The sequence below is a fragment of the Lithobates pipiens genome, unplaced genomic scaffold (genome assembly GCF_037356315.1).
Source record: "Lithobates pipiens isolate NorthernLeopardFrog02 unplaced genomic scaffold, aLitPip1_a1.2 Scaffold_18, whole genome shotgun sequence".
Classification (NCBI taxonomy): Eukaryota; Metazoa; Chordata; class Amphibia; order Anura; family Ranidae; genus Lithobates; species Lithobates pipiens.
Window position 1 is genome coordinate 58,373,187 of NW_027507758.1, and position 27,396 is coordinate 58,400,582.

The following is a 27,396-nucleotide window of genomic DNA, read 5'->3' on the forward strand; positions in this document are numbered from 1 at the left end:
TGTTTGAAGAGGGATATCGTTATGGCAGAAGCGAGGTGCCATAACCCCAGTATCCTCTTCTTCAGCGGGCGGTCTGCTTTCAGATAAAAGTGGTCGCTGCAGCAGATTCGCCATCCTCTGCCGGTTACTGGAGCCGCCAGCAGCGGCGTAAGCGATCAAGTCCTTCTCCCTGTTAGGTATGGATACGACTGAGGGGAAGATGGCGTTGACATCTTTCACAATATGAAAAAAAAAAAAAATTGGGCTAACTTTACTGTTTTCTTATTTTTTAATTTAAAAAAGTGAATCTTTTCTAAAAAAAAAAAAGTGAGCAAATACATTGTGACAAAAAGCATTGCAATGACCACCATTTTATTCTCTAGGGTGTTAGAAAAAATATGTAAGTTTGGGGGTTCCAAGTAATTTTCTAGCAAAAAAAAATTAAAAAAACGATTTTAAACTTGTAAAGAAGTTTGAAAAATAGGCCCAGGCATAAAGTGCTTAGATTGTTATGGTACCATTAAAGCCCACTAGCCACAAACCCAAATTTCTTATTCTTGAAAATACCCCACAGATTCAAGTTTTACCTTGGGGAGATGGAGACTAGAGTAGTGCAATCACTGAAAGCAAATGATATCACCCGTGATGTATTTCAGTTATCCCTGGTTCACATTGGTGCGATCTGACATGTCAAATAAGTGGCAATTGCAGGCAATGGCACCGTCCTAATTGGCGTGGTGCTGCATTTGCACGATCGTTAAACCAGGTATTGGTATTTTGGCAGTGTGGGCAGGTGTCAAATCCTTCTGGAAAATGAAATGAGCATCTCCGTAAAGCTGGTCAGCAGAAGGAAGCATGAAGTGCCATAGAATTTCCTGGTAGAGGGCTGCAATGACTTTGGACTTGATAAAACACAGTGGACCAACACCAGCAGATGCCATGGCTCCCCAAATCATCAATTTGGTCTAGGCATCTAGACTAGACTGACAGTCAGCAGCTCTCTGCTCGGGGAGCTGTGAGAACCGAGCGATCGCGGTGTTCGATCACTTGGTTTTTAGTCTTAGAGGTGCTGGGGGACCTTGATCTTTGAAACCCCCCCCCCCCCCCCAAAAAAAAACAAAAAAAACAACCCCACACTTCTCTTTTAAAACGTATTTTATTACATTGAGGAAAGCCTTTATTAGAGAACATTTTAAGCAAATGTATTCTTTAAAGAGGTTAAGCCACTTCTATAAAAAAAAACTCCTATGCCCTTTGTATTGTAACAATAAGTTCCCCTGTGTCTATGTTATATCACAAATTTGCTTATCTGTACTGATAACATACCATCAGGTTCCTCCTCTCTCCTCTGCCTAGCTGACAGTTCATGCAGGGGGAGCCGACATCAGCAGGAGAGACAGAGCTGAGGAGTCACATGATTGCAGAAAGACTGCGTTATTAGTACAGATACAGGCACATACTGACTCTGGTGTCTGGGCTCAGCAGCCTTGATATATCAGGGTCAGCATACAGGGGTAAGGTAGAAACTGGCAGGATTAGACAGGTATTATAGAGGGTCAATGGCACAGCATTATAACTGCTGTATAACATGCTTTAAAGGAAAAGGATTTTTTTGGGGGGGTGTTAACTAACGCTAACAGATTAGATTGTGTAATACATTAACAGTGCAAAAAAAAGTTAACGTTAAAATCTAAAATGCTACAGTAAATTTGTTTTAAAATAAACAGAAAACCAGTAAGGACAGAAATATGGAAGCCTTCATTGCTGCCAAGAAAAATAATGATTTTAGGCGGAACTGAAGGCAACAAGAAAAAAAAAAAAAAAACACAACTTAAGAACAAACAGGTTATTTATTGCGGAAAAGTCATGCAATGTCTCTTCTGCGATAATAAACACCTACCTACCGGCAGCCTTCTGTGGCATGTAAAGTGAGCTGCACATGCATAGGTCAGGGTTAGATCATTAGGACAGTCCCCGTGTGTCGGAATGACTGAATCCTGTGTAGGAGATAGTCATGCCTGCATAGGCCAATCAAGAGAACTGAAGACTGGCACCTGGGTGGAGTTGTGGAGGGGCCCCTCCTGGACTTGAAAAAGTAGGTATATTTAGTTCCGATTAAATATTTTTCTTGGCTGACCAACTGAAGGACAGAAGATTTCAGGCAGCAATCACCAGCAAGGGTGCGCTAAACCCACCTTGACCTAAACCTTAGCTTTTATTCAAAACTAGCTAAAACCCATGATTTATGAAATGGAAGGAAGTCCAAGGTGTATAACCTTATAGGGTAATGTGGAAATAGTGCATGAATCCAAAAAATAGTGGCACAAATATACAAATGCCTTTCATTCTATGGGCACTTAGTTTATTGGGGCAATGTGGATCTAGCTGCATGAGAATAAGGGAGATTCTTGTGGACTGGTAGAGATAGTGGACTGGTAGGAGTATATTTTAGGCTGGTAGGGCACTGTGGTATATCTGATGTTGAAGGGAAGCTGAGCCTTTGAGTAACCACAGTATTAATCCATGCCTTTAGGTTGTGGTATGTGGCCAGGATACTCACCTACCTTATACACATCTCCACTCTGAATAACTAAATGGCAGCTAAAGACATATTTGCTGTCTGGTTGCGATCTCCCTGTACTGAAATCAGTTGTATATTTGTGCCACCATTTTGGATTGCCCTATAAGATTCTACACCTGGCATTTTTGATCACTTTCTTCCATGTCCTTTATCATGGGTTTTAGATAGTTATGAATAAAAGCTACGTTTTAGGTCAAGATGGGTTTAGTGCAACCTTGCTGGCATTTGTGAATATTTCCCACATAAACACCAATACTACAGTACAAGTATACATCAGGTTGTTTTTTTTATTTGTTTTCAAGCAACACAGCAGCCACCAGCACGAGGGACACTTTTTAGACACAAGTACCATCCCCGCCGCCGATTAAAAAAAAAAAAAAAAAAGACGTCACTAAAGTTAAGCATTCATTTCTACCAACAAACACAACAGATTCATATATTTCTCTTGGATCCCTGGGAAAAACGTAGTTGACGTATACCAGAACACAGTAGTGTAAAGTTGCTTTAATGGCAAAATTATTGGTTGGCAGTGTAACTGACAGCATTTCATTGGTAGGAGACAAGTTAAAGTGACTACTGCTAAACTGAAAGTTTAAAGCAGAACTCAGGGCACACAAATTCTAAATTTAAATATACTGCTCATAAGCCACAAAGGATATAAATCCACCTTGTGTGCACCAAATGCAAACCTAGATATTAACTTGTAAAAGAAGCAGCGAATCATTACTGTGCTGTACATAGCCTGTGCAGAAAGCAGAGCTGTGGGAGGAACCCAACAGACTCCACCAACTACAGGCTGGCTGCAGAGAACTACAGGAAGGGGAGGAGACAAGACCAGTCACACTGCACAAGGAGAGAGAGCAGAGGTGACACATCTTTGATACAGGAAGCTCCTGCACAGAGTTAAACGATCACACTGGATTACTGAACAGATCTGTAATATGCAAAGCACACCAAGTTTAAAGTGGTTGAAAACACTTACAACACACTTTGACCTACAGGTAAGCCTAGATTAAGGCTTACCTGTAGGTCCAAGAAATATCTCCTAAACCTATACGGTTTAGGAGATATTTGCCCGAAGACAGGCACCGCTGTCTACGGCGCATGCACCGTAGACAGCGGCGTGCAGGCGCACTGAGCGCGGCACCGTCAACGGCGGAGATGCCGTGCATGTCGGCTCCCGCGCTTCGCCAAATGACAGCGGCGGAGCTGCGAGACCCACCGAGAAGATGGATGCGCCGGACTACAGGGGACAGCGGTGACTTCGCTGGCTCCTGTGTCAGGTGACACATAATGGACGGTCCATTATGCTTTGCAGGGAATGAAAGAGGAAGTAAACTCATCAGGGTTTACTTCCTCTTTAAGTAGGAACGTATATCTGTTGTATTTAGACAATATTTGCTTATCCTAGTGTCCAGCTTTAAAGGATAGGTTTACCTATTGCATGGGTGCTCAACCTGTGGCCCTCCAGCTGTTGTGGAAATACTAGTCCCATGAGGCCTTGCAAGGCTGACAGTTACAAGCATGACTCACAAAGGCAGATGCATGATGGGACTTGTAGTTCTGCAATAGCTGGAAGGCCACAGGTTGAGCACTCATGACCTATTGGAGCATGTAACACGTGCCAGCTCCAGCTGCCAATTCCACTGATCTCCACTTCTCTATGACAATGGGCAGGGGGATCTTCTCTCCCCTCCTGCTATCACTTTTTGAAAATAATGCAGGCATACTGGGTCCTGCCACTTCATTCATTCAGAGATTCCTGTGAATGAACCACAACTACCGGCTGCTGGCTTGTAGTTTTCAATGAACTGTGAGGGCACTGATGAGCACACTCGTAGTTCATGGATCCTTTCTGCTCTTAAGTAAGGCTGGATTCACACCTACGCATTTTTGTGTGCTTTTTGCACTTTGCAGATTTGCACTACAGAACGTGTTCTATAGGAAACCATGTTAAATGGACTGTAGTGCAAATCTGCAAAATGCAAAAAGCACTAAAAATGCATAGGTGTGAATCCAGCCTAACTGCCTGCCCATACAAGGTACGAGCAGTTATTCTGAGAGTCTGCAGGAGCCCTGCATTACACTCATGATCTGCTGATTGCGGGTGCAATGCTTTGCAGGCTCCCTAGAAAAAAAAAAAAAAAAAAAAAAAAAAATCAATGAATTGAAATCTTTTTACCTGCAAAAAAAAAAAAAATGTGCATTTATAAGGAGAGTTTATCCTGTAAACAAATTAATTCCCTACAGAGAAAAAAAGTTATGTTCACTGACCGCACAACCATACTCCACTAATATAGAACAATCACCCACCCCAACATCCCTTCAGAAGCACTTCTAACCTCACTATTTACTTTCTTCTATTATGTGAACTTTAGCAACAGGGTTCCTTAAGGTGTCACGTTGCACGTTAGAATACTGCCCCAATGGTTTTATATATTACCCACAGACAAGTCTTACATAGTTAAATAGTTAGTAAGGTTGAATAAAAACACCAGTCCATCCGGTTCAACCTAAATGAGGATCTACAATTGTCCCTATCCCTGTACATTGTGTCTCATTAAGATGCTCGTCTATTATATTATTATTTAAAAAGGTACCCAAATAGCACTGTCAATTTACACATTGCTCCACACATACATCGCACACTCACATCGGTCCCTACCCTCAAGGAGCCCACAATCCAAAGGTCCCCATTCATATACTAGTAACCAATTTGGGAGAGAAGTCAATTAACCTACCAGCATGTCTTTGGAGTGTGGGAAGAAACCGGAGTACCCGGAGGAAACCCACACAGGCACAGGGAGAACATGCAAACTCCAGGCAGGTAGTGTCGTGGTTGGGATTCAAACCAGCGACCCACTTTACTGCTTGGCGAGAGTGCTACCCACTACACCACTGTGCTGCCAAGTCTTGCATGGCACCTCCTGATAACCAGTAATCCAGCAGTTATTTCTAGAATAATGTTTGCTACTGATGGAGTAACAATTCAGGCACCCCTGTTAATAAAGTGGATATAAAGCTTTATTTGCATTTTGCAGGTATAGAGCAACAGTTTAAATGGATGCAATCCTATTCAAAGTCCAGTTGTTTGACCACACTGAGAGGAAGAGAGCAAAATACCTAATTTCATGGAATGTTAAGTGAGAACCTTTTAGGGGTGGGGGAACTCTAACTGGGAAGAACTTGCTACTAGACTTAGCAGGACACTAGAGTAGCTCCAGGTATAGGGAGCACACCAGAGACCTGAAAGACCCCAAATTAGATCCAGGTGAACAGGACCCACAGGAGATCTGCAGGACCCAGGAATATCTCCAGGTGGAGGAAGCAATCAATAGATCTGCGGGGGCTCAGGATAGGTCCACATGAACGAAGCCCACTGAAGGTCTGCAGGACTCAGAGCAGCTCTAAATGAAAGGATCCAGAATAGTATTTTGTATACAATACAATCTTGTAGGGGAGCTCTTCTTTGTTAAACCAAGATGAATGCAGTGCAGTCTGTCAGTGTGCTTTTCTGGGAGCAATTCAACCTCAGTCCATCAACAGGAAAATGGCATAATCCTAAAAAGAAAAAACATATGGGAAGGGGTGTCTCTAAGAGTACCTGTCAGCAATGTGATCACAGGTAGCGAATGACGCTATCCTCCCCTTGCTTTGTGGCTGTTAAAACAACAGACTTATTAGACAACAAGGTGAGGATATCATCATTAGCGTACTGTGATCACATTGCTGACAAATACTCTTGAGCTAGATACACACACTCAAAGCTAATTTTCATTCAGTATACACGCTGAACAAAAGAATTGGAAAAACCCCACATCCACGAGGTACAGAGTACATGGAGGAATATCCCGCTGCGGCTACTGTATTCTGACAGCTGCAGCCAGCACCCGTCAGAATACCTGAACAGTGGCTGCATCTGATTGGAGCCACAGTTTGCCTGACGATTTTCTGCCCTGGCTCTTTGGATTTTTTAAATGGAGGGATATTGGGTAAAAAGTGGCTGGCAGGTCCACCCATATAGTGATTCAACTCAAATAGTGTGTACCAATCTTTAGAACCACCCCTTTCCTATATGTTTTATATATTTTTTTTAAGTAGAAGATCAATAGGACCACACAGTATCTACAATCGAAGGAAGCCAACAAAAGATCTGTAGGGCCGCAGAGTAGCTCTTGGCAGGGGGAGCCCATAGACAATCTGTGGGGCACCAGATTAGCTTCAAGTGTAGGGATGAGCTCAGGCGTGTTCGCATGGAACACGTGCAGAGGCCGCCAGGAAGTCGGCGCAGCGCTGCGCTAATCACAGGCAGTGAGACATTACCCGATCTCTGCAGCCGCACATCGGGGCAATGTCTCACTGCCTGTGATTAGCGTAGCGCTGCGCCGACTTCCTGGCGGCCTCTGTACGTGTTCCATGCGAACACGCCTGAGCTCATCCCTATTCAAGTGCAGGGAGCCCATAGAAGATGATCTGCAGGACCCGCAAGTTGCTTCAGGTGAATGGATCCATCAAAATTTCTGCAGGGTCCTATAGTAAAGGGCCCGCAAAAGATCTGTAGGACCCCAGAGTAGCTTTTGATGGAGGCAGCCCATTAAAGATCTGCAGGACCCCAAGGTAGCTTCAGGAGCAGGGAGCCCAAAGAAGAAGATCTGCAGGACCCTGGAGTAGCTCCAGGTGAAAGGATGAAACGTTCTGCAGGGTCCTCAAGTAGCTCCAGGTAAACAGGTCCACAGAAGATCTGCAGGACCCCTGAGTAGCTGTAAATGAAGGTATCAATCAGGAGATCCATGCAGTGCTCCCCAGTATCCAGCTCAGTTCTGATTGAATTCTTTATGGTATATCGATTTCTATGCAAGTAAAGCTCAGCTGAGGCACCTCAGTGAACACAGCTTGGTATGGGACTTCAGTTCCAGTGGGTAACTCTCTCCTCCTCAGGGATCAAGCTCCAGTTTGGAGACTTTTCCCCCATAGCCAGCCAGTTGAAGTCATCCACCTGGTCCCAGTTGTTGCGGTTCCTGTCGAGTCCGGACAGCCGGTAGTCCTCCAGGATCTCCGGGTAGCTCCAGGTGAAGGGGGCGAACATAAGGTTGGTGCAGTCCTCGATGATGGCCCGGCTGGTGACGTGCAGATAGAAGCGGCAGTCCCGGGAGGAATGGGTGCGCAGCTGCTGGCAGGGGAAGGCGAAGAGGCAGTCGTGGCAATTGTCCACGAAGATGGAGGTGGAGACGGGCCCGCTCAGCACCCGGCACCCGCTCAGCTCCCTCATGTGCAGGGTGGAGGGGTTTCCGCTCAGGATGATGGTACAATCCCGGAGTTGGCTGAGCTGGACGTCCTGCTGGCGGATCTCTTGGGCGCCCATGGACAGCGCCTGGCCGGAGAGACCCTTGAAGCCGCGCTGGGCCACCGGCTCGACGAGGACCTCCTTAGCCGGGGCCGGGGTGGGTTGGACGACGGCGGTGGGCACACCTTCCTTCTTCCGAGTCTTGAAGGTGAATTTCTTGGTGGGTTGGATCTGCTGGCGGCGGGCGTCCAGGGCGCTCTGCAGGCGGGTGAGCTGCTCCTGGGCCTGCCGGGTGTCATAGGAAGGGAGGAACATGATACTGTCATTCAGCAGCTTCTGCAGCCCCTGAATCCGCCCGGCGGCCTCCTCCAGCAACTCGGGCCCCCCTTCCCCGCCCAGAGCCTCCTCTATGGCCGCCCGCTCCTGCCCGAAGCTGGCGTTGAAGTAGCTGCTCTTCTCCTCCACCACGGTCTGCTCCTCCTTCTCCTGCCGCTTCTTTCCCACCTCCCGCAGCCGCTCCTCATCCCTCCGCTGTAAGCGCTCCGGTACACGAGACCTCTCCGCTTCCATAGTGACAGCTGAGTAACCGCCGCGCTTCCGGATGACGTTGGGTGACTGGGCACGGCGCCTGCGCTCCTGTCTACCTCCGCTGTGGCTGCTCCCGTGACGTCATCGGTGGGCGACGGGACTCCTGTGCATAGGGGAGCTCACGTGTGTGTGAGTGAGCTGAGCGATGGGGAAGAGAAGGAGGCAGAGGAGGGGGGACGAGGATGTGAGCGCGCTGAGCAAGAAGCATCTGAAGGAATTTGGGGAGCAGCATCCGTTCTATGACAAGTGAGTGTTAAAGTCTACTGCTCATGTTAAAGCTCAACTTTAAAGTGTATATGCAGTAAAGCATGCTTGTTATACGCACTGTGGAACCTAAGGGGTTAATCCACTGCATTGTGTTAAAAGGATGTTTGATCCTGCCTTCTCTAATCACCCCCTCCTTTTATTGCCCCCAATCCTTCAACTGATAGAACAGAGCCTTGGGGGGTGCTCTGCACATGCTCAGTTCAGTGTGTGTTGCTAGAGAGGTTATTTATTTTTTCTTGGGAGGGTGCATATGAACAGCACAGGGCCAATCAGCACTGTCCAGACAGAGGGTCAGGGGTCCTGCATCCTGATAGGACAGCCAGTGCAGTATGAAAGCTCCTACAAGCTTTAACCAGGCACTGATAAGTCACAAGACTGCTCTATACCTCTGATAAGAAAATGTATTTACCAGTTTATATTTAGACCCCCTTTCACACTGGGGCAGTTTTCAGTGGCACTTTAGCGCTGGAAATGGCCTCTGCTAAGCGCCTAAAAACCGCCTTCCATTTGTTCAAGTGTGACTTTTCACACTGGGGCGATGCACTTGCAGGCATTACGAAATCTTTGGGGCGGGTTGGGAGTGCTGTATTTAGTGCTCCCAAAACACTCTGCCCATTGGAATGAATGGGCAGCGCTTTCGAAATGGCTGCAAATTGCTTTTGGAAGCACCGCAACACAGGACTTTTTATCCCCTTTGGGGTTAAAAACGCCCTGTTAGCAACCAAAAAGTACCACTTTAGTTTACCGGCCCCAGTGTGAAAAGGGGTCTTACTGAAAAAATTGCATTTCCATGTTCTCTGGGAGAACATGGATGCAGGGTCCTGGGTTTAGTATACAAAAAAAAATGGGGTGGGGGGGAGTCCCAGTAGAGGCCAGTGGGAAACCATAGTGGTTACTAATGATAAGGGTAATAAAACAAATTCCCCCACCAACGGGATTTTTAGGCAGCAATAAACAATAAGCGTAGCATACTATATAAAAAAGATTACTTTATTGTGTGGTAAAAACATGAGCTTCACCCAGGTATTTAAAATAAAAAGATATAAATAGAACCAAGCTTGTACATACAAAAATTACAATAACAATTGGGCATACACTAAGCAGACCTAACTATAAATATACTGTATAAGATTAGTAACAGCAAAAAATAAATTTATAGTTCTAACGCGTTTCAACCACTAGGGTCTTCTTCAGAGATAGTCCAGTATGGTATTGCCGAGAGGACTCTCGTATCTTTGAATCCCTGGTTGATGGGGGTGCCCCTATGGACTAGGAGTTATTGACCGTATCTGGCACTCTTCCCGGGATAGTTTCCCAGCTACTGTCTCCCCTTTTCCATTTTGGGAATCTTTTGTTCAGCCCAGCTATCCAGGCGTGGCTTACCATACAGGCAGGCTGCCTACGTTTGCACCTATTCCCTACAACCTTTGTGGGGCATAGGGTTTTGTCGTGTGACCGCTCGTGAGCCGCGCCTCTGGGCTTCCGACCCTCACCCCACTGCTGGATCCTGTGGCGAGATGTATGGACCATATATCTTTCTTAACTTGTGAAGGACGTCTAAGCATGAACCTGGGTAAACTCCACCATTAAGCACTATAATTTGTATGAACCTCTCGGCAATACCATACTGGACTATCTCTGAAGAAGACCCTAGTGGTTGAAACGCGTTAGAACTATAAATTTATTTTTTGCTGTTACTAATCTTATACAGTATATTTATAGTTAGGTCTGCTTAGTGTATGCCCAATTGTTATTGTAATTTTTGTATGTACAAGCTTGGTTCTATTTATATCTTTTTATTTTAAATACCTGGGTGAAGCTCATGTTTTTACCACACAATAAAGTAATCTTTTTTATATAGTATGCTACGCTTATTGTTTATTGCTGCCTAAAAATCCCGTTGGTGGGGGAATTTGTTTTATTTTTCTGATTTATAGGGGTGAGCAGCACCCTTCTTGCTCTTGTCAGCAGTGTGTTCTTTCCAATATTACTGATAAGGGTAGGGATGAGCCGAACACTCCCCGGTTCGGTTTGCACCAAAACCTTCGAACAGACCGAAAATTCGTACGAAATTTAGAACCCTATTAAAGTCTATGGGACTCGAACGTTCAAAATCAAAAGTGCTAATTTTAAGGGCTAATCTGCAACAGACAACACCAGCAATAAGGGGTATCTTCAGGTGTATACTGTGCTGGAGGCACTGCGATGGCCTGGTGCATTGAGGGCCATTTGCGCCACACGAATTTGGTGCGAACGGTCCACAAAGTTCTGAATTCGCCGAACAGACGAATGCCTGATGTTTGAGTCCAACATGCCATTGAGTCGAACACCGAGCTCATCCCTAGATAAGGGTAGTTTTGGGATGTGTTTAAACAGATATAAATGTATTAACAAGCTTTAAAATAAATAATTTTCTACAATCGGCTCGGATTGCAGCTTCGCATTATCATCTGGGTCATGTCAGTACCTGGGGAAGGTACTGAATCAAAATGACAATAGACGGAGACACACATATAATACAACAATACAAAACTCTTTAAAAACAATGGACATCCGGATGCCTTTTCATAATGCACATACAGGATGTCATACAAATTCACAATTGGGTCCTGTTATTGTACCAGTATGGCTATATGTAGACATCCAGCCTGTGCATTAACCCAGGGGTGTGGGAAACTTGGGGGTCTCTTGTGGGGGGAGAGTGTGTCACCAATGGTTAATAGTTGAAACGGTGCTGGTTGATTGACACTTTTGCCCCTTACACACGATCAGACTTTCCAACAATAAAACCGTGGATTTTTGTTCGAAGGTTGTTGGCTCCAACTTGTCTTGCATACACATATATATATTTTTTTTAAAAGGAGTCTCTAAATAAAGCATCCACTGACTACATGTGCATGGTCAGGCTCCATCAAACGCTTCCTCTAGCTATCTGCCCGTATCTTTCTATGGCTGTCAATGAGCTGGAGGAAGAATCGGTGGACTACAAGTGTGCTGATTACCACATTCACAATCCATTGAGAACTATAAGTCCATCTGCTGTGGTGGCAGAAGAAATGTGGTTTAGTCATTCACAGATCCAGTTTGAGTGTGGGGTGAATGAGCCCTAGCATAGAAAGTGTTGCTGGCCAAATCGCCCGAAGAACATAAAAAGGGGGGGGGAGAAAACAAATGCAGCCACCAAATCGAAGTACTGGCAAGCTAAAATATATTAAATGTTTTGGGTTTAGATTTACTTTATAGGACTTCCCAGTAAAATGTGCAACTTTTACGTATTTTTTCATTCTGAAAAAACAGGTCACGAGATCGCTTTCCTGGAGCGAACCTGCAGGTGGGCATGTGCACATTGATGGGCATGTGCATCACTTCCAGAAGTGACATTTGTTGCTGAGCATTACAGTATCCAAGGTAAACAAAGCAAGGACGTACCAAATATCACTTCCGAAAAGGACGTTCATGCCCATCGATTTGGCTAGGGAAGTTATCAATTAAGGAAGGAAGGAGGGATGGGCTTGGGGGCATGGCTATACACTGACCATAGAAGATAAAGGCACGCTGCTCACAAAGCTGCCTCTATCTAAGAACAGGATGACATGAAAATGCAGATTGACCATGCTAACATGGATCGGCTTCTGTACAAGCATGCTCCATTTTTAACCAGGAAGTGGGGAACTGGCAGGATCAACCAGGTAACATAGAAAGAGTACAAGCACAAATAACCTATTTATAATAAAATCGCATCTAAAATAAAGAGACAAATGTATTTTTACGTTTACAAACACTTCTATGCATTTACTCATATGTATACAGCTTAAAAAAAAAAAAAAAAAAAAAAAAGAATTTGCTAAATGTTATAGTTCTGAACATAATTAAAGAGAAATTATCTCTGTATGTGCCTTTTTAAAATATGGAATACTATTTTTTTTTCTTTTATTTCCTTATAATACAACTTATAATAGAACATACCAGATGCATAGTTGAAAAATTTCACTTATTTTTATATATTTTACTTTCAGAAAATGTAAGTTTTTCCACTGTAAAATGATGATTTTGATGATATTGACACTGATTTAGTTTTTTTCCTTTGATTGCAGAGTTTCGCAAAGAGCAGAGAGGACTCAGGTTGTCCAGCTGGTAAGTGCCTTTACATTTATCGGACTGGCTAAACAGCTAAAGAAGAACAGAGAGCTTAGCAGCACAACTCAATGCTGAATGGAAGCTGCAAGAGCAAAAAAAAAAAAATTATGTATATGTGTGTGTGTGTGTGTGTATACAGTGCCTTGTGAAAGTATTCGGCCCCCTTCAACTTTTCAACCTTTTGCCACATTTCAGGCTTCAAACATAAAGATATAACATTTAAATTTTTTGTGAAGAATCGCCAACAAGTGGGACACAATTGTGAAGTGGAACGAAATCTATTGGATAATTTACACTTTTTTAGCAAATAAAAAACTGAAAAGTGGTGTGTGCAAAATTATTCGGCCCCTTTACTTTCAGTGCAGCAAACTCACTCCAGAAGTTCAGCGAGGATCTCTGAATGATCCAATGTTGTCCTAAATGACTGATGGTGATAAATAGAATCCACCTGTGTGTAATCAAGTCTCTGTATAAATGCACCTGCTCTGTGATAGTCTCAGGGTTCTGTTGAAAGCGCAGAGAGCATCATGAAGACCAAGGAACACACCAGGCAGGTCTGTAATACTGTTGTGGAGAAGTTTAAAGCCGGATTTGGATACAAAAAGATTTCCCAAGCTTTAAACATCCCAAGGAGCACTGTGCAAGCGATCATTTTGAAATGGAAGGAGTATCAGACCACTGCAAATCTACCAAGACCTGGCCGTCCCTCTAAACTTTCAGCTCAGACAAGGAGAAGACTGATCAGAGATGTAGCCAAGAGGCCCATGATCACTCTGGATGAACTGCAGAGAACTACAGCTGAGGTGGGAGAGTCTGTCCATAGGACAACAATCAGTCGTACACTGCACAAATCTGGCCTTTATGGAAGAGTGGCAAGAAGAAAGCCATTTCTCAAAGATATCCATAAAAAGTCTCGTCTAAAGTTTGCCACAAGCCACCTGGGAGACACACCAAACATGTGGAAGAAGGTGCTCTGGTCAGATGAAACCAAAATCAAACTTTTTTCCCACAATGCAGAACCATATGTTTGGCGTAAAAGAAACACAGCTCATCACCCTCAACACACCATCCCCACTATCAAACATGGTGGTGGCAGCATCATGGATTGGGCCTGCTTTTCTTCAGCAGGGACAGGGAAGATGGTTAAAATTGAGGGGAAGATGGATGCAGCCAAATACAGGACCATTCTGGATGAAAACCTGTTGGAGTCTGCAAAAGACCTGAAACTGGGACGGAGATTTATCTTCCAACATGACAATGATCCCAAACATACAGCAAAATCTACAAAGGAATGGTTCACAAATAAACGTATCCAGGTGTTAGAATGGCCAAGTCAAAGTCCAGACCTGAATCCAATCGAGAATCTGTGGAAAGAGCTGAAAACTGCTGTTCACAAACGCTCTCCATCCAACCTCACTGAGTTCGAGCTGTTTTGCAAGGAAGAATGGGCAAGAATTTCAGTCTCTCGATGGGCAAAACTGATAGAGACATACCCCAAGCAATTTGCAGCTGTAATCGCAGCAAAAGGTGGCTCTACAAAGTATTAACGCAAGGGGGCCGAATAATTTTGCACGCCCCACTTTTCATTTTTTTTATTAGTTAAAAAAGTTTCAAAAATCCAATAGATTTCGTTCCACTTCACAATTGTGTCCCACTTGTTGGTGATTCTTCACAAAAAATAAAAATGTTATATCTTTGTTTGAAGCCTGAAATGTGGCAAAAGGTTGAAAAGTTCAAGGGGGCCGAATACTTTCGCAAGGCTATGTGTGTGTGTGTGTATATATACATACATATATATATATATATATATATATATATATATATATATATATATATATATATATATATATATATATATATATATATATATATATATTGTGTGTGTTTTGTGTGAATCACATGTAAGGCTATATCTAGAAGGTTATGGTTTTGGACCCCCCATTGTAAAAGGAACATAAGTTTTGCCAAGATTTTTAAAATGAGAGCATTAGTTATGCTCCCTTGGGGGGGGGGGAGGAACTATTTCGGATAAACAATTATGTTCATATATAAGTTACGGTTGCACCCAGGGCTCAAGTCATGCGGGAATGCATGGGAACGGAGTTCCTGTACTTTTTCCACAACAGGAACTCAGTTCCCATTAGCAGCCGCGTCCTGCAATCCTGCAAGACTTTGAAATATGTGAGCTGTGTGGCAGGTGCTACACCAGCAGCCGCCGACACAGCTTGCAATAGTAAGTGCCGCACACCAGGGGTGGACTGACCATTCAAGCATTGCCATTAGGGGGCCCCATGACAGCTTCCTCATCGATCTACCTTTCAATCACAGCTAGCTGACGGGTAGATCAGGTCCCTGCTGCTAAGAGATTGTATTTAGTCAGACCTCTCGTGATGCGCTCCTCCCCGCCGGTCCTCCTGGTTTTCTGTCTCCTCATCTCCCCCCCCAGTCTTAATACTTGCTCTGTGTGTCCTGCTGAATCCCCCCCCCCCCCCCCCATCTGCAGTGCCATATGATGAGAGAACCCAGAGGAGGAGCACAGCTATTCTGCTCACAGGACATGCAGGGAGAGAGGTGAGCTGAGGGAGGAACATCAGTTTGGGGAGGTAAGCTGAGCACAATACCTGGCAAAGTTTAATGCCAGGGTGTGGGTATGGATATTTTGTTGATGAATGCAAACTATTGTTTTCAGCACTGGGACTTACCAAAATGGACCCTGTGTGGTCAAAGTAAAGTAACCTGTAACAAATTTAGACAAAGGTTTACTCCTCCGTTGAGGAATAAAGAAATAAGGACCTATGGTCACTACCAGTAAGCCCTGTTTGGCTACTGATATGTACATTTAAACGGTTCACTCTCATGTTGAAATCCACGCATATGTGTAAGATGACAACATGTGTAAGATGTAAATGTCAATACATGTATGTAATATCCTTTTATTTATTTTTTTGACAAAATTAATAAATACTTAAAAAAAATAAAAAAATAAAAGTGTAATGCCAGGAAGGAAGATTAAGTGGAAATATGTGAAGGGTTGGAATATCAGCGAGTGTGTGTTGGAGCCCTGCAGAGTTTGCAGCCCCCCAAGCTAACATACATCTCCTAAGCAGGAACACATCACTATCTCCCCAAGCATTCTGTCCAGATAATGCGCAGTTCATTTATGTCCTTTCCGTTTAACCCTGTGTTATCCAAACTCTGTTCAATGAAATGCGAAACTCCCCACATAAACACTTTATATACAAAATAACATTCCCCAATAAAGATCAGAACATGATGTTCACATTTGCATTAAGAAACAATTGAATGAATGCTGAATTATTCAGAGAATTACCGTATTTATGTTTATTGAGGATTGTTTTTTTTTTATATGTACTAACCGTTAAGCTTCATACACATTATACCAAAATTGGATGAAAAATACCACTTTTGAAGTGTTCGTACATATGAGCGTATCTTTTTTTTTTATTTAAATTTTTTTTGGTGGGGGAGTGGATCTTGGGTGGTAGTTCCCACACTTTTTTCCCCAGGACTTGACCCCTGGTTGCACCAATACCAGTATCTGTACCGGGGCGGACCGACCACTCGGGCACTGCCTGAGGGCCCCAGGCCACTAGGGGGCCCCATCAGGGTTGCCAGCCTCAGTAAAACCTGTGACAGTATGTAAAAAATCTGTTTTTTTTTTTTTTACATTTGTCCCATAAATGTCCCTTACCGACATCCTTTTGGTCTAAAAATCCCCCCCCCAAAAAAGTAGGGGTTCTTTGCGGTAAAAATGTGCAATGCTCTATCACAAGAGATACTAATGTTACTTAACCAATTAAGGACCAAGCCTCTATTTGAGATTTGGTGTTTACAGGTTAAAAACTGTTTTTGTTACAATATGTAAATTGCTTAGAACCCTCAAATAGTATAAAATGGCAGTTGTTGCAATACTGTGTCACACCGTATTTGCGCAGCGCACTTTTTGGGGGAAAAAAAAATACAACAGTAAAGTTGGCCCCATTTATTTTTTATTTTACATTGTGAAAGATAATGTTATGTCGAGTAAATTGATACCAAACATGTCACGCTTTAAAATTGTGCCCGCTCGTGGAATGGCGACAAACTTTTACCCTTAATCCCCATAGGTGATTAAATTCTACAGGTTGCATGTTTTGCGTTAGAGGAGGTCTAGGGCTAGAACTATTGCCCTCGCTCTAACGATCGAGGTGATGCCTCACGTGTGGTTTGAACACCGTTTTCATATGCGGGCGCTGCTCATGTATGCATTTGCTTCTGCACGCAAACTCGTGGGACACGGCGTGTTTAAAAAAAAAAAATTCTTATTTATTTTACCTTTTTTCTATTTTTACACTGTTCTTTAAAAAAAAAAAAAAAAAAAAAAAAAGTCACTTCTATTCCTGTTACAAGGAATGTAAACATCCCTTGTAATAGAAAAAAAGCATGACGGGACCTCTTAACCACTTGCCGACCGCCGCACGCCGATGTACGTCGGCAGAATGGCACGGGCAGGCATAAGGGCTTACATGTACGTCCCTTGCCTCCCGCGGATCGGGGGCCCGATCGGGCCCCCGCCCGGTGCCTGCGGCGGTCGGTATTCGTTCGGGAGCGATCCCGGACGAGGGGACGGCCATTCATTCATGGCCACCCCCTCGCGATCGCTCCCGGCGAATGAAATTGTCCGGTGACATCACTTCCTCTCCTGTAATGTAAACACAGGAGAGGAAGTGATGTATTCTCTCCTCCGTGTCGGTAGTTTTCGTTCCGGCACCGAGGAGAGAGCATCGGTGAGTTGCACAAGCACTACACTACACAGTAGAACATGCCAGGCACACTCACTACCCCCCGATCACCCCCCAATTACCCCTGCCCCCCCCAGTCACAGTGACACCAATTGCTTTTTTTTTTTTTTTTTTTGCATTGGTGTCATTTGTGACTGTAATAACTGTTAGGGCAGTTAGGGTTAGCCCCCTTTAGTTCTAATGTGCCCCCCTAACCCCCCCAATAAAGGTTTAACCCCGTGATCACCCCCCGTCGCCAGTGTCACTAAGGCAGGGTTCACATTGCAGCGGTTTATGAGAACGAATGTGATTCGCACCGCACTGCAGTGCAAATCACATCCGATCTCTGTGCGATTCGAGTTCAGCCATTCGCCGCACCCGCCGCAAATTCGCACGGGACCCTTTTTTTGGCCCGCAGCAGAATCGGATCGCATGGGTGTTCACACCATGCGATCCGAGTTTGCAGATCGCACTGTGATATGCGAACTGATCTGGGGGTGTCAGTAACATTTCACTGACACTCCCAGCAGTTCGCATAGGGCAGTGTGAACTGCCGCCGGGAGGCATGCGATGCGGGAACCCGCCGCGCATTCGTGGCGTTCCCGCATCGCTCCAGTGTGAACCCAGCCTAATAAGCGATCGTTTTTCTGATCGCTGTATTAGTGTCACAGGTGACGCTAGTTAGGCAGGTAGGTATTTAGGTTCGCCGCAGCTTTTTATAGCGCCAGGGACCCCCATATACTACCGCATAAAGCCCCCTGATTGCCCCCTAGTTAACCCTTTCACCAGTGATCACCATATAACTGTTACAGGTGACGCTGATTGGTTAGTTATTTTTTTTATAGCTTCAGGGCACCCGCCATTTATTACCTAGTCTCACTAGTGTACCCCTAAATTTAGGGGTGTCTACTTTCCAAAATGGGGTCATTTGGGGGGGGGTTGTGCCATCTTGGCATTTTATGGCCTTCAAAACTGTAACGCCCTTAGAAAGCCTGAAGGCGGTGCTTGGTTTTCGGGGCCCCGTACGCGGCTAGGCTCCCAAAAAGTCCCACATATGTGGTATCCCCGTACTCAGGAGAAGCAGCAGAATTTATTTTGGGGTGTCATTTCACATATGCCCATGGCATGCGTGAGCAATATATCATTTAGTGACAACTTTGTGAAAAAAAAAAAAGTTTGTAATTTTCCCGCAACTTGTGGCAAAATATAAAATATTCCATGGACTCAACATGCCTCTCAGCAAATAGCTTGGGGTGTCTACTTTCTAAAATGGGGTCATTTATGGGGGTTTTGTGCCATCTTGGCATTTTATGGCCTTCAAAACTGTAATAGGTAGTGAGGAGTGAAGTCAAATATTTACGCCCTTAGAAAACCTGAAGGCGGTTCTTGGCTTTCGGGGCCCCGTACGCGGCTAGGCTCCCAAAAAGTCCCACATATGTGGTATCCCCGTACTCAGGAGAAGCAGCAGAATTTATTTTGGGGTGTCATTTCACATATGCCCATAGCATGTGTGAGCAATATATAATTTAGTGACCACTTTGTGTAAAAAAAAATAAAAAAATTTTTTTTTTGTCATTATTCAATCGCTTGAGGCAAAAAAATAAAATATTCAATGGGCTCAACATGCCACTTATCAATTTCCTCAGGGTGTCTACTTTCCAAAATGGGGTCATTTGGGGGGGTTTTGTACTGCCCTGCCATTTTAGCACCTCAAGAAATGAGATAGGCAGTCGTAAACTAAAAGCTGCGTAAATTCCAGAAAACGTACCTTAGTTTGTAGATGTGACAACTTTTGCGCAAACCAATAAATATACAATTATTGACTTTTTTTTTTTACCAAAGACATGTGGCTGAATACATTTTGGCCTAAATGTATGACTAAAATTGAGTTTATTGGATTTTTCTAACAAAAAGTAGAAAATATCATTTTTTTTCAAAATTTGCGGTCTTTTTACGTTTATATCGCAAAAAATAAAAATCGCAGAGGCAATCAAATACCATCAAAAGAAAGCTCTATTTGTGGGAAGAAAAGGACGCAAATTTTGTTTGGGTACAACATTGCATGACCGCGCAATTACCAGTTAAAGCAGCGCAGTGCCAAATTGTAAAAAGACCTCTGGTCATTTACCAGCAAAATGGTCCGGTCTGAAGGTGGTTAAATATGAGATCTGGGGTCAAAAAGACAACATCATCCCTCTTCAAAATACCGATGTATAACGACGGCGGAAGGGGTCCATAAGTGGTTAAAAGCCATTGGATCATCATGACAGTCAGTCTACAAGCAATTACAGAAGGACTGGTCAAATTTGAAAAATGTAAGTATTTCTGTCAGCACGGGTTGCTTTTTAACTCGCAGGCGTTTAAGCTTTTGTTCACAAAGTAACCTTCAGATCGCATGCAGCCTGAAGGTGGCAGTGTGCACCTGTTTATTGTTGTAATTGTTGGGTACAATGACAGTAGTAAGAAAAAAAACAAAAACAAAATTTTGTACATTTTATTTGTGCTTTTGTCGGCCTATGGTAAAAAATACAGCAGAGTTTTTTTTTTTTCCTAAAATATTGAATCAAGTAAAGCCTTATTTAAAAGTTGTGCAAGTATGCAAATTAATAATTTTTTATGTTAACCAAAGCATGCGTGGTGGAGTCTAAAAGAAGAAAGTAGCTAGCATTTAGCTGTATCGGAAAAGTAATTTTGATTTTATTAGATTGTGTCTATTGTAGAGTTTTTGTGGGATGGTCCCGCCTTGCCTGATATTTAGGATGATGAATACAAAGATAAAGATGAAGATATTGATAGTCTCCAAAAGAAAGGGCTGCATGAAAGTTATAATATTGGGCCATTAAAGAAACCGTTGTTTACATTTCCGAAGTGAATATTCTTTTTCTCATGATTTCTCCTCTGACAATGTGATATGTGTTTAGCCTGAAAGCTCAGAGGAAGAGTCGCATGAGAGTGGAAGTGAGCCTGAAAGTGAGCCAGAGAATGCCAGTGTGTATCATCAGCTGCTGGCCACATTAAAGCATGTCTCTGATGACGAGGAAGAGGAGGATGATGATGAAGAAGATGATGATAATGAAGGTGTTGAAGAAGCAGAAGGGCAAAGTGGAGCAGAGGAGGAAGGAGGGGCCTCTGAAGAAGAGGAGGAGGACAATGGGGAAGAGAATGACACGGCAGCAGACAAATTGTCTGGGGAAAAGGCAGAGGGAGAAGGTAAGTGATTTTGTTTCACCAGTAGGGGGCAATTTGGCAGAACATGGTTATGCAATTTTAAAAGGGCAACTGTAGTGGGTGTTTTTTTTTTTTTTTTTTTGCGAGTACATATACTGAATACCTTTTTTTTATTTTATTTTTTTTGTCTAGTCCATCTGAGCTGGCTTGCACTGCAAAGCACATTGACTGTGCAGTACTAATAAAGAGCTCAAATATGGCTGTCCCGCATATGCAGACATCCATAAACTATATACAGGTCTCTCTTGCTGTTAATTGGGGACACAGCATTATGTTGTATATGCCCAATCTTTAGAATAGTGAACTCTAAGAATTGCTCCTTATTTGTGGGCTCTATTTCTACCTTTAACCACTTTCTTACTGGGCACTTAAACCTACCTGCCCAGGCCAATTTTCAGCTTTCAGCATAAAACAGATCCGTCAGACCATTGTTGTTGAAAAGTCCGATCGTGTGTATGGCCTAGGCCCATACACTCGATCAGACTTTTTGACAACAACGGTCCGATGGACCTGTTTTATCGGACAATCCGACCATCTGTATGTTCCATCGGACAATTGTTGTTGCTTTTCCAACGGACAAATGTGCGCTTTGCATGCTCTTAAACTTTTCAACAACAAATGTCTGATGGAGGATAATCCAATCATGTGTATACAAGTCCATCGGACTAAAGTCCAAAGTACAAACACACATGCTAAGAACCAATGCTAAACATTAGCCAACAATAGCAGAAGTTGCCCAAAGGGTGGTGGTAAAGAGCCTTTAAAACCATGTGATTTGGTGAAAGTTGGCTGAAAATGTTCTGCCGTGTGTATGCAGAACAAGTTCACAGCCAATGCCCATTTGGACAAAAATCCACGGAAAAGTCCGAAGGAAGTCCGATCATGTGTATGATGCTTTAGAATGACAATTGTGCGTTCATGCAACACCGTACCCATATGAAAAGTTGTATCATTTTTTTCACGCAAATAGAGCTCTCTCTTTTGATGCTATTTAATCACTACTGGGGTTTTTATTTTTTGTTAAACGAATAATAAAAGACTGTAGATTTTGAAAAAAAAATACTTTTTTTTTTTTATAGTTTGCTATAAAATTTTGCACACCAGTAATTTTTCTCCTTCATTAATGTGCACTGAAGAGGCTACACTAATGGTTGGCACTGTTTAGCAGCAGTGGGTCTTGAGTGAGGGTGTGGAACCAATGTTCTGTTTACACAAGACTGTAATCTGCCTCCCCCCCCCCTCGCGCTGTCAGCATGAGGGGGTAAAAAAGGCAATTGCCGACTTCTGTTTACATCACATGATCAACTGTCATTGGCTGACAGCTTATCACATGGTAAGGGGCCAGGATCTGCCCCTTACTTCGATCTGTGATCAGCCGAGTCTCATGGTCTCGCTGATTACATAGAGCTCTGCTCATGCCCTGCAGGCATCACATGCACAGGAGGACATACATGGACGCCCTCCCTGCAATTTAGGCCCACGCTGTAGCCGTCTTTCAGGTATAGCGCATGGGGCAAGAGGTTAAAGTGGTTGTAAACCCTTACCTGTACCCAATGAAATGACTGGCCTCAGGTGATGCATGGAGATAAAACAAACCTTTTTACATAAGTTATACCTGTGTAACTACAGCATGTTTTTCCTCTGCATCCATTCAAAGTGCAGAATTTACACAGGATCTCTCGGCTCTGGAAAGCAGCATCCCTGTAATGTCATGAGTTTGTGCAGCACCAAAATAATAACTATAAGAGGTGTATTCTAATATTTTAGATGCCAAGGATTGAACAGTGATAGGGGTTCAAGGTCTGGCATGAGGCTACAGAGGGAAAATATTTAGAGGTGTTGCACGAACTTGGCAAGGTTGCTATGGTAAGCTGGCTGGATCCACTTGTACATTTTATTAAAATTACAGAAATACAAAGAGGTTATATAGTTTTAGGAAAGTATAATCTACATTATACTACTCCATAATTTTAGACGAGAGATACACTTTAGGACTACAAATACCATTTTCAGGAACAGTCAAGTATGGTTAACTATATAGAAATCGTATATGATTGTGTTTTTTTTTTTTCTTTTTTCCCCAATTGTGTTTTTTATTTATTTATTTTTTTTGATATTTATAACACAAGGTGTACAATAGAAACATGTTACATATAATATGCAATCTAAGCTCCACTTCCTATACATTGTGAGTCCAGATCATAGATCGGGGCAATACACCGGTATCAGAAAGTTCAGTCCACAGGCCCCAAATTCTCAAATTTACTAGGAAAGCCCCTAGCCTTAAAAGTTTATAAGTCGGTAATACCTGATTGATCAAGGTCTTCCATTGATTGAGGGAGATTACTGTGGGATGTATCCACTGCAACACTACTGTTTTCCTGGCATAAAACAGTAAGAAACGTAGGAATTGTTTTTGATATGAGCGTAAACAAACGTCCTCCAACACCGCTAATATACACCACTTCGGACTGCACATATTGGGTAAATTAAAAATAGCTATACTAAAATGATCAAAATTGTCATATTGTTTCAAAGCATGTGGAGTAAATCGCCCATGCTTTTGTGACATTTTATGGCATGTAGGACTATCCCTTTTACACATTGAGAAGAGCCTTAATGTGGTATACATTATTGGAGTATAAAATATTCTGTGAAAGATACATACCTGTATCATTCTGTCCCTAGCGGAACTGGTGGAGACAAAATACGTACCAAGACGTTCTTCCCAGTTTTCATCGGAGAGATCTGGGATGTCCAATTGCTTTTTAAAGTAATCGGGTAGATTTATGTTGCGCTTAGACACTATAGAAGGAGGAAATTAAAGTGGTTTTAAGTCAGCAGCTACAAAAAGTGTAGCTTCTGACTTTTAATAAACAAACAGACGCTAACCTGTCCCGCGGTCCAGCGATGCGGCCGCCCAGAGCCTCGCTACTCTCCCCCTCCTCTCCACAGCACCTCCGTAGCAACTGTGGGCTACATAAGCTACAGCTTATGGCTTCACAGCCGGTTGCGCATGCGTGAGTCATGATGTGCTCTGCTATTGTCCAGGCAATCTTCTGGGACCTGTGACGTTTTCCAGAAGATTGCCGGTAGGGAGCAGCTGCCTAGGGAGAGAGAAGCAATTGCCTTGGCGACCGAGAAGAGGTAGGAGGAAGTGGGACAGGAAGTCCTACTAAAAAGAAGGCCCCCCCCCCCCCCATGGGGCATGTAAGGGGGCAAGGAGTGCTTAAAGTGCAAGTTCCACTTTTGGGTGCAACTCCGCTTTAATGCAATCTATGCATTAAGATGAAAAGCCTTCTGTGTGCAGCAGCTTCCCTAAAACTTGAGGTACCTGTTTCTGTCCAGAGATGTCCACAAGGATCTCCAGATGTTAGAGATTCTCCCTCCTCCCTACACAGCAGCGGCACCATTGGCTGCCACTGCTGTCAAAGTCACCTAGCCAATCAGGAGAGAGGGGGCGAGACCAGGTGGGGCTCTGTGTCTTAATGGACACAGGAAGCTGTAATTCGGCTCGGGTGCCCCCGTAGCAAGCTGCTGGCTGTGGGGGGACTGAACAGGAGGGAGAGGCCAGGAGCACAGAAGAGGGCCTGAGAAGAGGAGGATTTGGGCTGCTCTGTGCAAATCCACTGTGCGGAGGAGAAAAGTATTACATGTTTTTTTTTTTTTTTTTGTTTTTTTTTTCTAATTTTTATATGGGAAAAAAAAACAAGACTGTACAATCACTTTAAACCCGTATGTTCTGGCTGTAACAACAATGCCTTTTCCTAGGTACAATTTTGAACGTGAATCCCCACATATGATTCTTATTCTGATAGTTAGTTAGTTATTTTATTTGGGTTGATGGAAATGTATATTTGATTTGGATTTTTTTTTTTTTTTTTATATTGCACGTAGATTTATATAACCCCAGCTTGAACTGCTTTGTAGCTAAATGATGTAGCTACCAATTTTTACAAGCCACTTCTAATACCATTTTCAGCCTAACATCCTCTCCTCCCACACATTTCTTCATGTTACTCCTATATTAAGTGGGCAGGTAGTTTGTATCTCTTAATTTATAGATTATGACTGTTCAAATATCTCCTCCCCTGTGTTCCCATACATTTTGAGTAGCTGCTGGGGAGCATAAAAACAAAATGTTTACTGCAACGGTATTTTGTTTGTTAATTTAGCAAGCCAGAAATAAATTGGTATCCTTATATGAGCAACTTTTATAGTTTTGTACATCACATGCCAGGGGACACAGGAGTTCAGGTGAGGAAAGGGCTGACCATGCTGCAGACAGCTGTGGTCCCATGGTGTTTGTTTTGTCCTTTAGCTTGTTCTAGGTATATTTTATATATTACAGTCTGGTAGTTGGAGCATATTTTGTATGTATTAAAAGCAAAATGGTATAAAAATTCTGTTTATTCTTAACTGTGTCCTGATCAGAAAATGTAAAATGTGACCTTTTTTTGGTTCCAGATCTTGTGGCTGAAGTAGAAGAAGAAGATGATGACAAAAAACCTGAAGATCCAACCCAGGAAGGAGAAGAATTTACAGATACCAAACATGAATCTGCATTTAGTTTAGAGACAAATTTTATAGACGCTGACATGGAAGATTACAAGGACAGACCTGCATCGCCTTCAGCTGTTACCTCTGCAGGTATACCTATAGCTTGCCTTCTTCATGTGGACCTGTTCTTAGCTAGCAGCATACAATATACAGTGCTTGCATGTACTTTTTAATTGTTAGTAAATCCACCTATCTGTATCTTGGGACCCTTGCGTTAAGCCAGACATGGTATCATCAAGGAGTCTTGACTTGACCCTACTGTCCAATGAGGCACTTGCACCTTTGTACATAGAGGTACCCTAGGGCAGTGTTTCTCAACTGCAGTCCTCAAGGCGCCCCAACAGGTCATGTTTTTCAGGATTTCCCTTGGATGAACCAGCTTTGGTAATTACTAAGGCAGTGAAACACATCTCAAACACCTGAGACGGCTCGTGTTTTTGTTAAGTGTATCCTGGTCTGCAGATCATCGGTGGTATGTAACCAGGTTTATGCACATTTAGTGATTCGTGGGGGCACTGAAGAGTACCAGCCATCAGGATTGATCATGACTTAAAGTCCAGAAGTGAATTACAACCTGATGAGGAACTTCAACTTTTAAACTAAATTTTGCTTTCAGGAAGCTTTTTTTATTTAATTGTAGAAGTAACATAATGGGGGAGATTTACTAAAACTGGTGCACACAGAATCTGGTGCAGCTGTGCATAAAAACCAATCCGCTTTCAACTTCAGCTTGTTCAATTAAGATTTGACAATAAAACCTAGAAGCTGATTGTTTGTACAGTACATATACAATTTTTACGCTTTTGAGGTCTATTGTATTTATAGAAATAATTTATGTGGCCGGAGAGGTGGGTACGGGATACTTGCGCATCTACAATTTTTATATTTTGAGGTTTGGTATTGTATCTGGGAAATAATGAATGTGGCAGGAGGGCGTACATACAATATTCATCTATTCTTTAAAATGAGACAATATGAGGTTAATTTTGCTTGTTCTAGCCAAATAAAATATGGAGGAAACCTGGAATTTGTCAGCCATAGCAACCACTTTGTGACTTTGTCACCTGCACTTAGAAATGACAGCTGGTTTATGACTAATTGCTTTTGAGAATCGCCTCCACTTTCTTTCCTCCAGGTTCTCTATCAGCCCACTTTGTAGTTATCAATTTTTCTGCCAGGATCATTATACTTTTGAATGGTGAATGACACAGAAACCCACATCTGAAACAACTTTTTTATTTCTCCTCCAAGATCCTTTCAAAAAGCATGTTGCTCGAGAATTGGAGGAGGATGACATCACTCAAATTTCAACCAGCTCTAAAAAAACAGTGAATTCCAAGGTAAAGTATGCAGCCTTTATCAGTGCCTTGTTTATGTTTGTGCTACAGAACAGTGTAAAGCCTTCATTAAAGGACTGCTGGGCCTAAAACAAAAAGCTTATGGCTCGTACTATACTAACCCAGCTGGGCTGAATGAAAGAAAATTGACAGCTCTGGAGGAGCCGCTGTACTTATAATCCAATGTTAGTACTGCGATCTCCCCTGCTGTGCTATTGTGTTCTGATGGGGGTGGGGGTCGGCCCCCCTTGCCAGAACACTCCAGTCAGCACTCTCGGCCATTAGCTGAGAGCACTGATTGGCAGACTACTTTCGGCCATGACCCATCGATGGAAGCCAGCCACCAGCTGCGGTACACAGGCCGAATGTCAACCAGGTTTCTATTGAACCAGCCAATGCTGCCTGAAAATTTGGCCTGTTTGTACCAGGCTTTAGTATTAGGTCTAGTGTGCATAATCATTTTGTGTTTTAGCTTCTGGGCATAGTTTGTGATGCATTTATAAAGGATATCAAATGCAGTGTTTGCATTTCAATTGGATCTTATGTTGCAGTCTGACCTGAGTTTCACACCGATCTCAAATATCAGACAAACCAGTAAGTAACATTCACTAGTAGGGATATATAACCCCCCACACTTATACATTAATATTTCTC

General features: G+C 43.1%; 2 protein-coding genes and 1 long non-coding RNA gene across 3 annotated transcripts in view; 1 reads left to right on the forward strand and 2 right to left on the reverse strand.

The window, feature by feature from the left end:
- Window positions 1–1,116: 1,116 nt before the first annotated feature.
- On the reverse strand, window positions 1,117–6,923 carry LOC143987145 (uncharacterized). Its single transcript, XR_013276603.1, has 2 exons — window positions 4,180–6,923; window positions 1,117–4,017 (listed from the first exon to the last, which is right to left on the reverse strand). It is a non-coding gene; the product is annotated as an uncharacterized LOC143987145 (long non-coding RNA).
- A 38-nt stretch (window positions 6,924–6,961) lies between these two features.
- On the reverse strand, window positions 6,962–8,472 carry TBCC (tubulin folding cofactor C). The gene has a single exon (XM_077485714.1). It carries the CDS (start codon window positions 8,412–8,414, stop codon window positions 7,467–7,469), a length of 948 nt encoding a protein of 315 aa, XP_077341840.1. The 5' UTR covers window positions 8,415–8,472; the 3' UTR covers window positions 6,962–7,466.
- Window positions 8,473–8,497: 25 nt separating this feature from the next.
- Window positions 8,498–27,396, forward strand: part of UTP25 (UTP25 small subunit processome component) — a 34,303-nt gene continuing 15,404 nt past the window's right edge. Inside the window, exons 1-5 of the mRNA XM_077485713.1 lie at window positions 8,498–8,678; window positions 12,794–12,833; window positions 20,539–20,827; window positions 25,313–25,495; window positions 26,657–26,745. Coding sequence (XP_077341839.1) covers window positions 8,578–8,678; window positions 12,794–12,833; window positions 20,539–20,827; window positions 25,313–25,495; window positions 26,657–26,745 — 702 coding nt within the window. The 5' untranslated portion in view covers window positions 8,498–8,577. The remainder of the gene's footprint in view (window positions 8,679–12,793; window positions 12,834–20,538; window positions 20,828–25,312; window positions 25,496–26,656; window positions 26,746–27,396) is intronic.

Coding starts and splice junctions, on each gene's coding strand:
- TBCC (XM_077485714.1), bottom strand. CDS start 8,414: ATGGAAGCGGAGAGGTCTCGTGTACCGGAGCGCTTACAGCGGAGGGAT.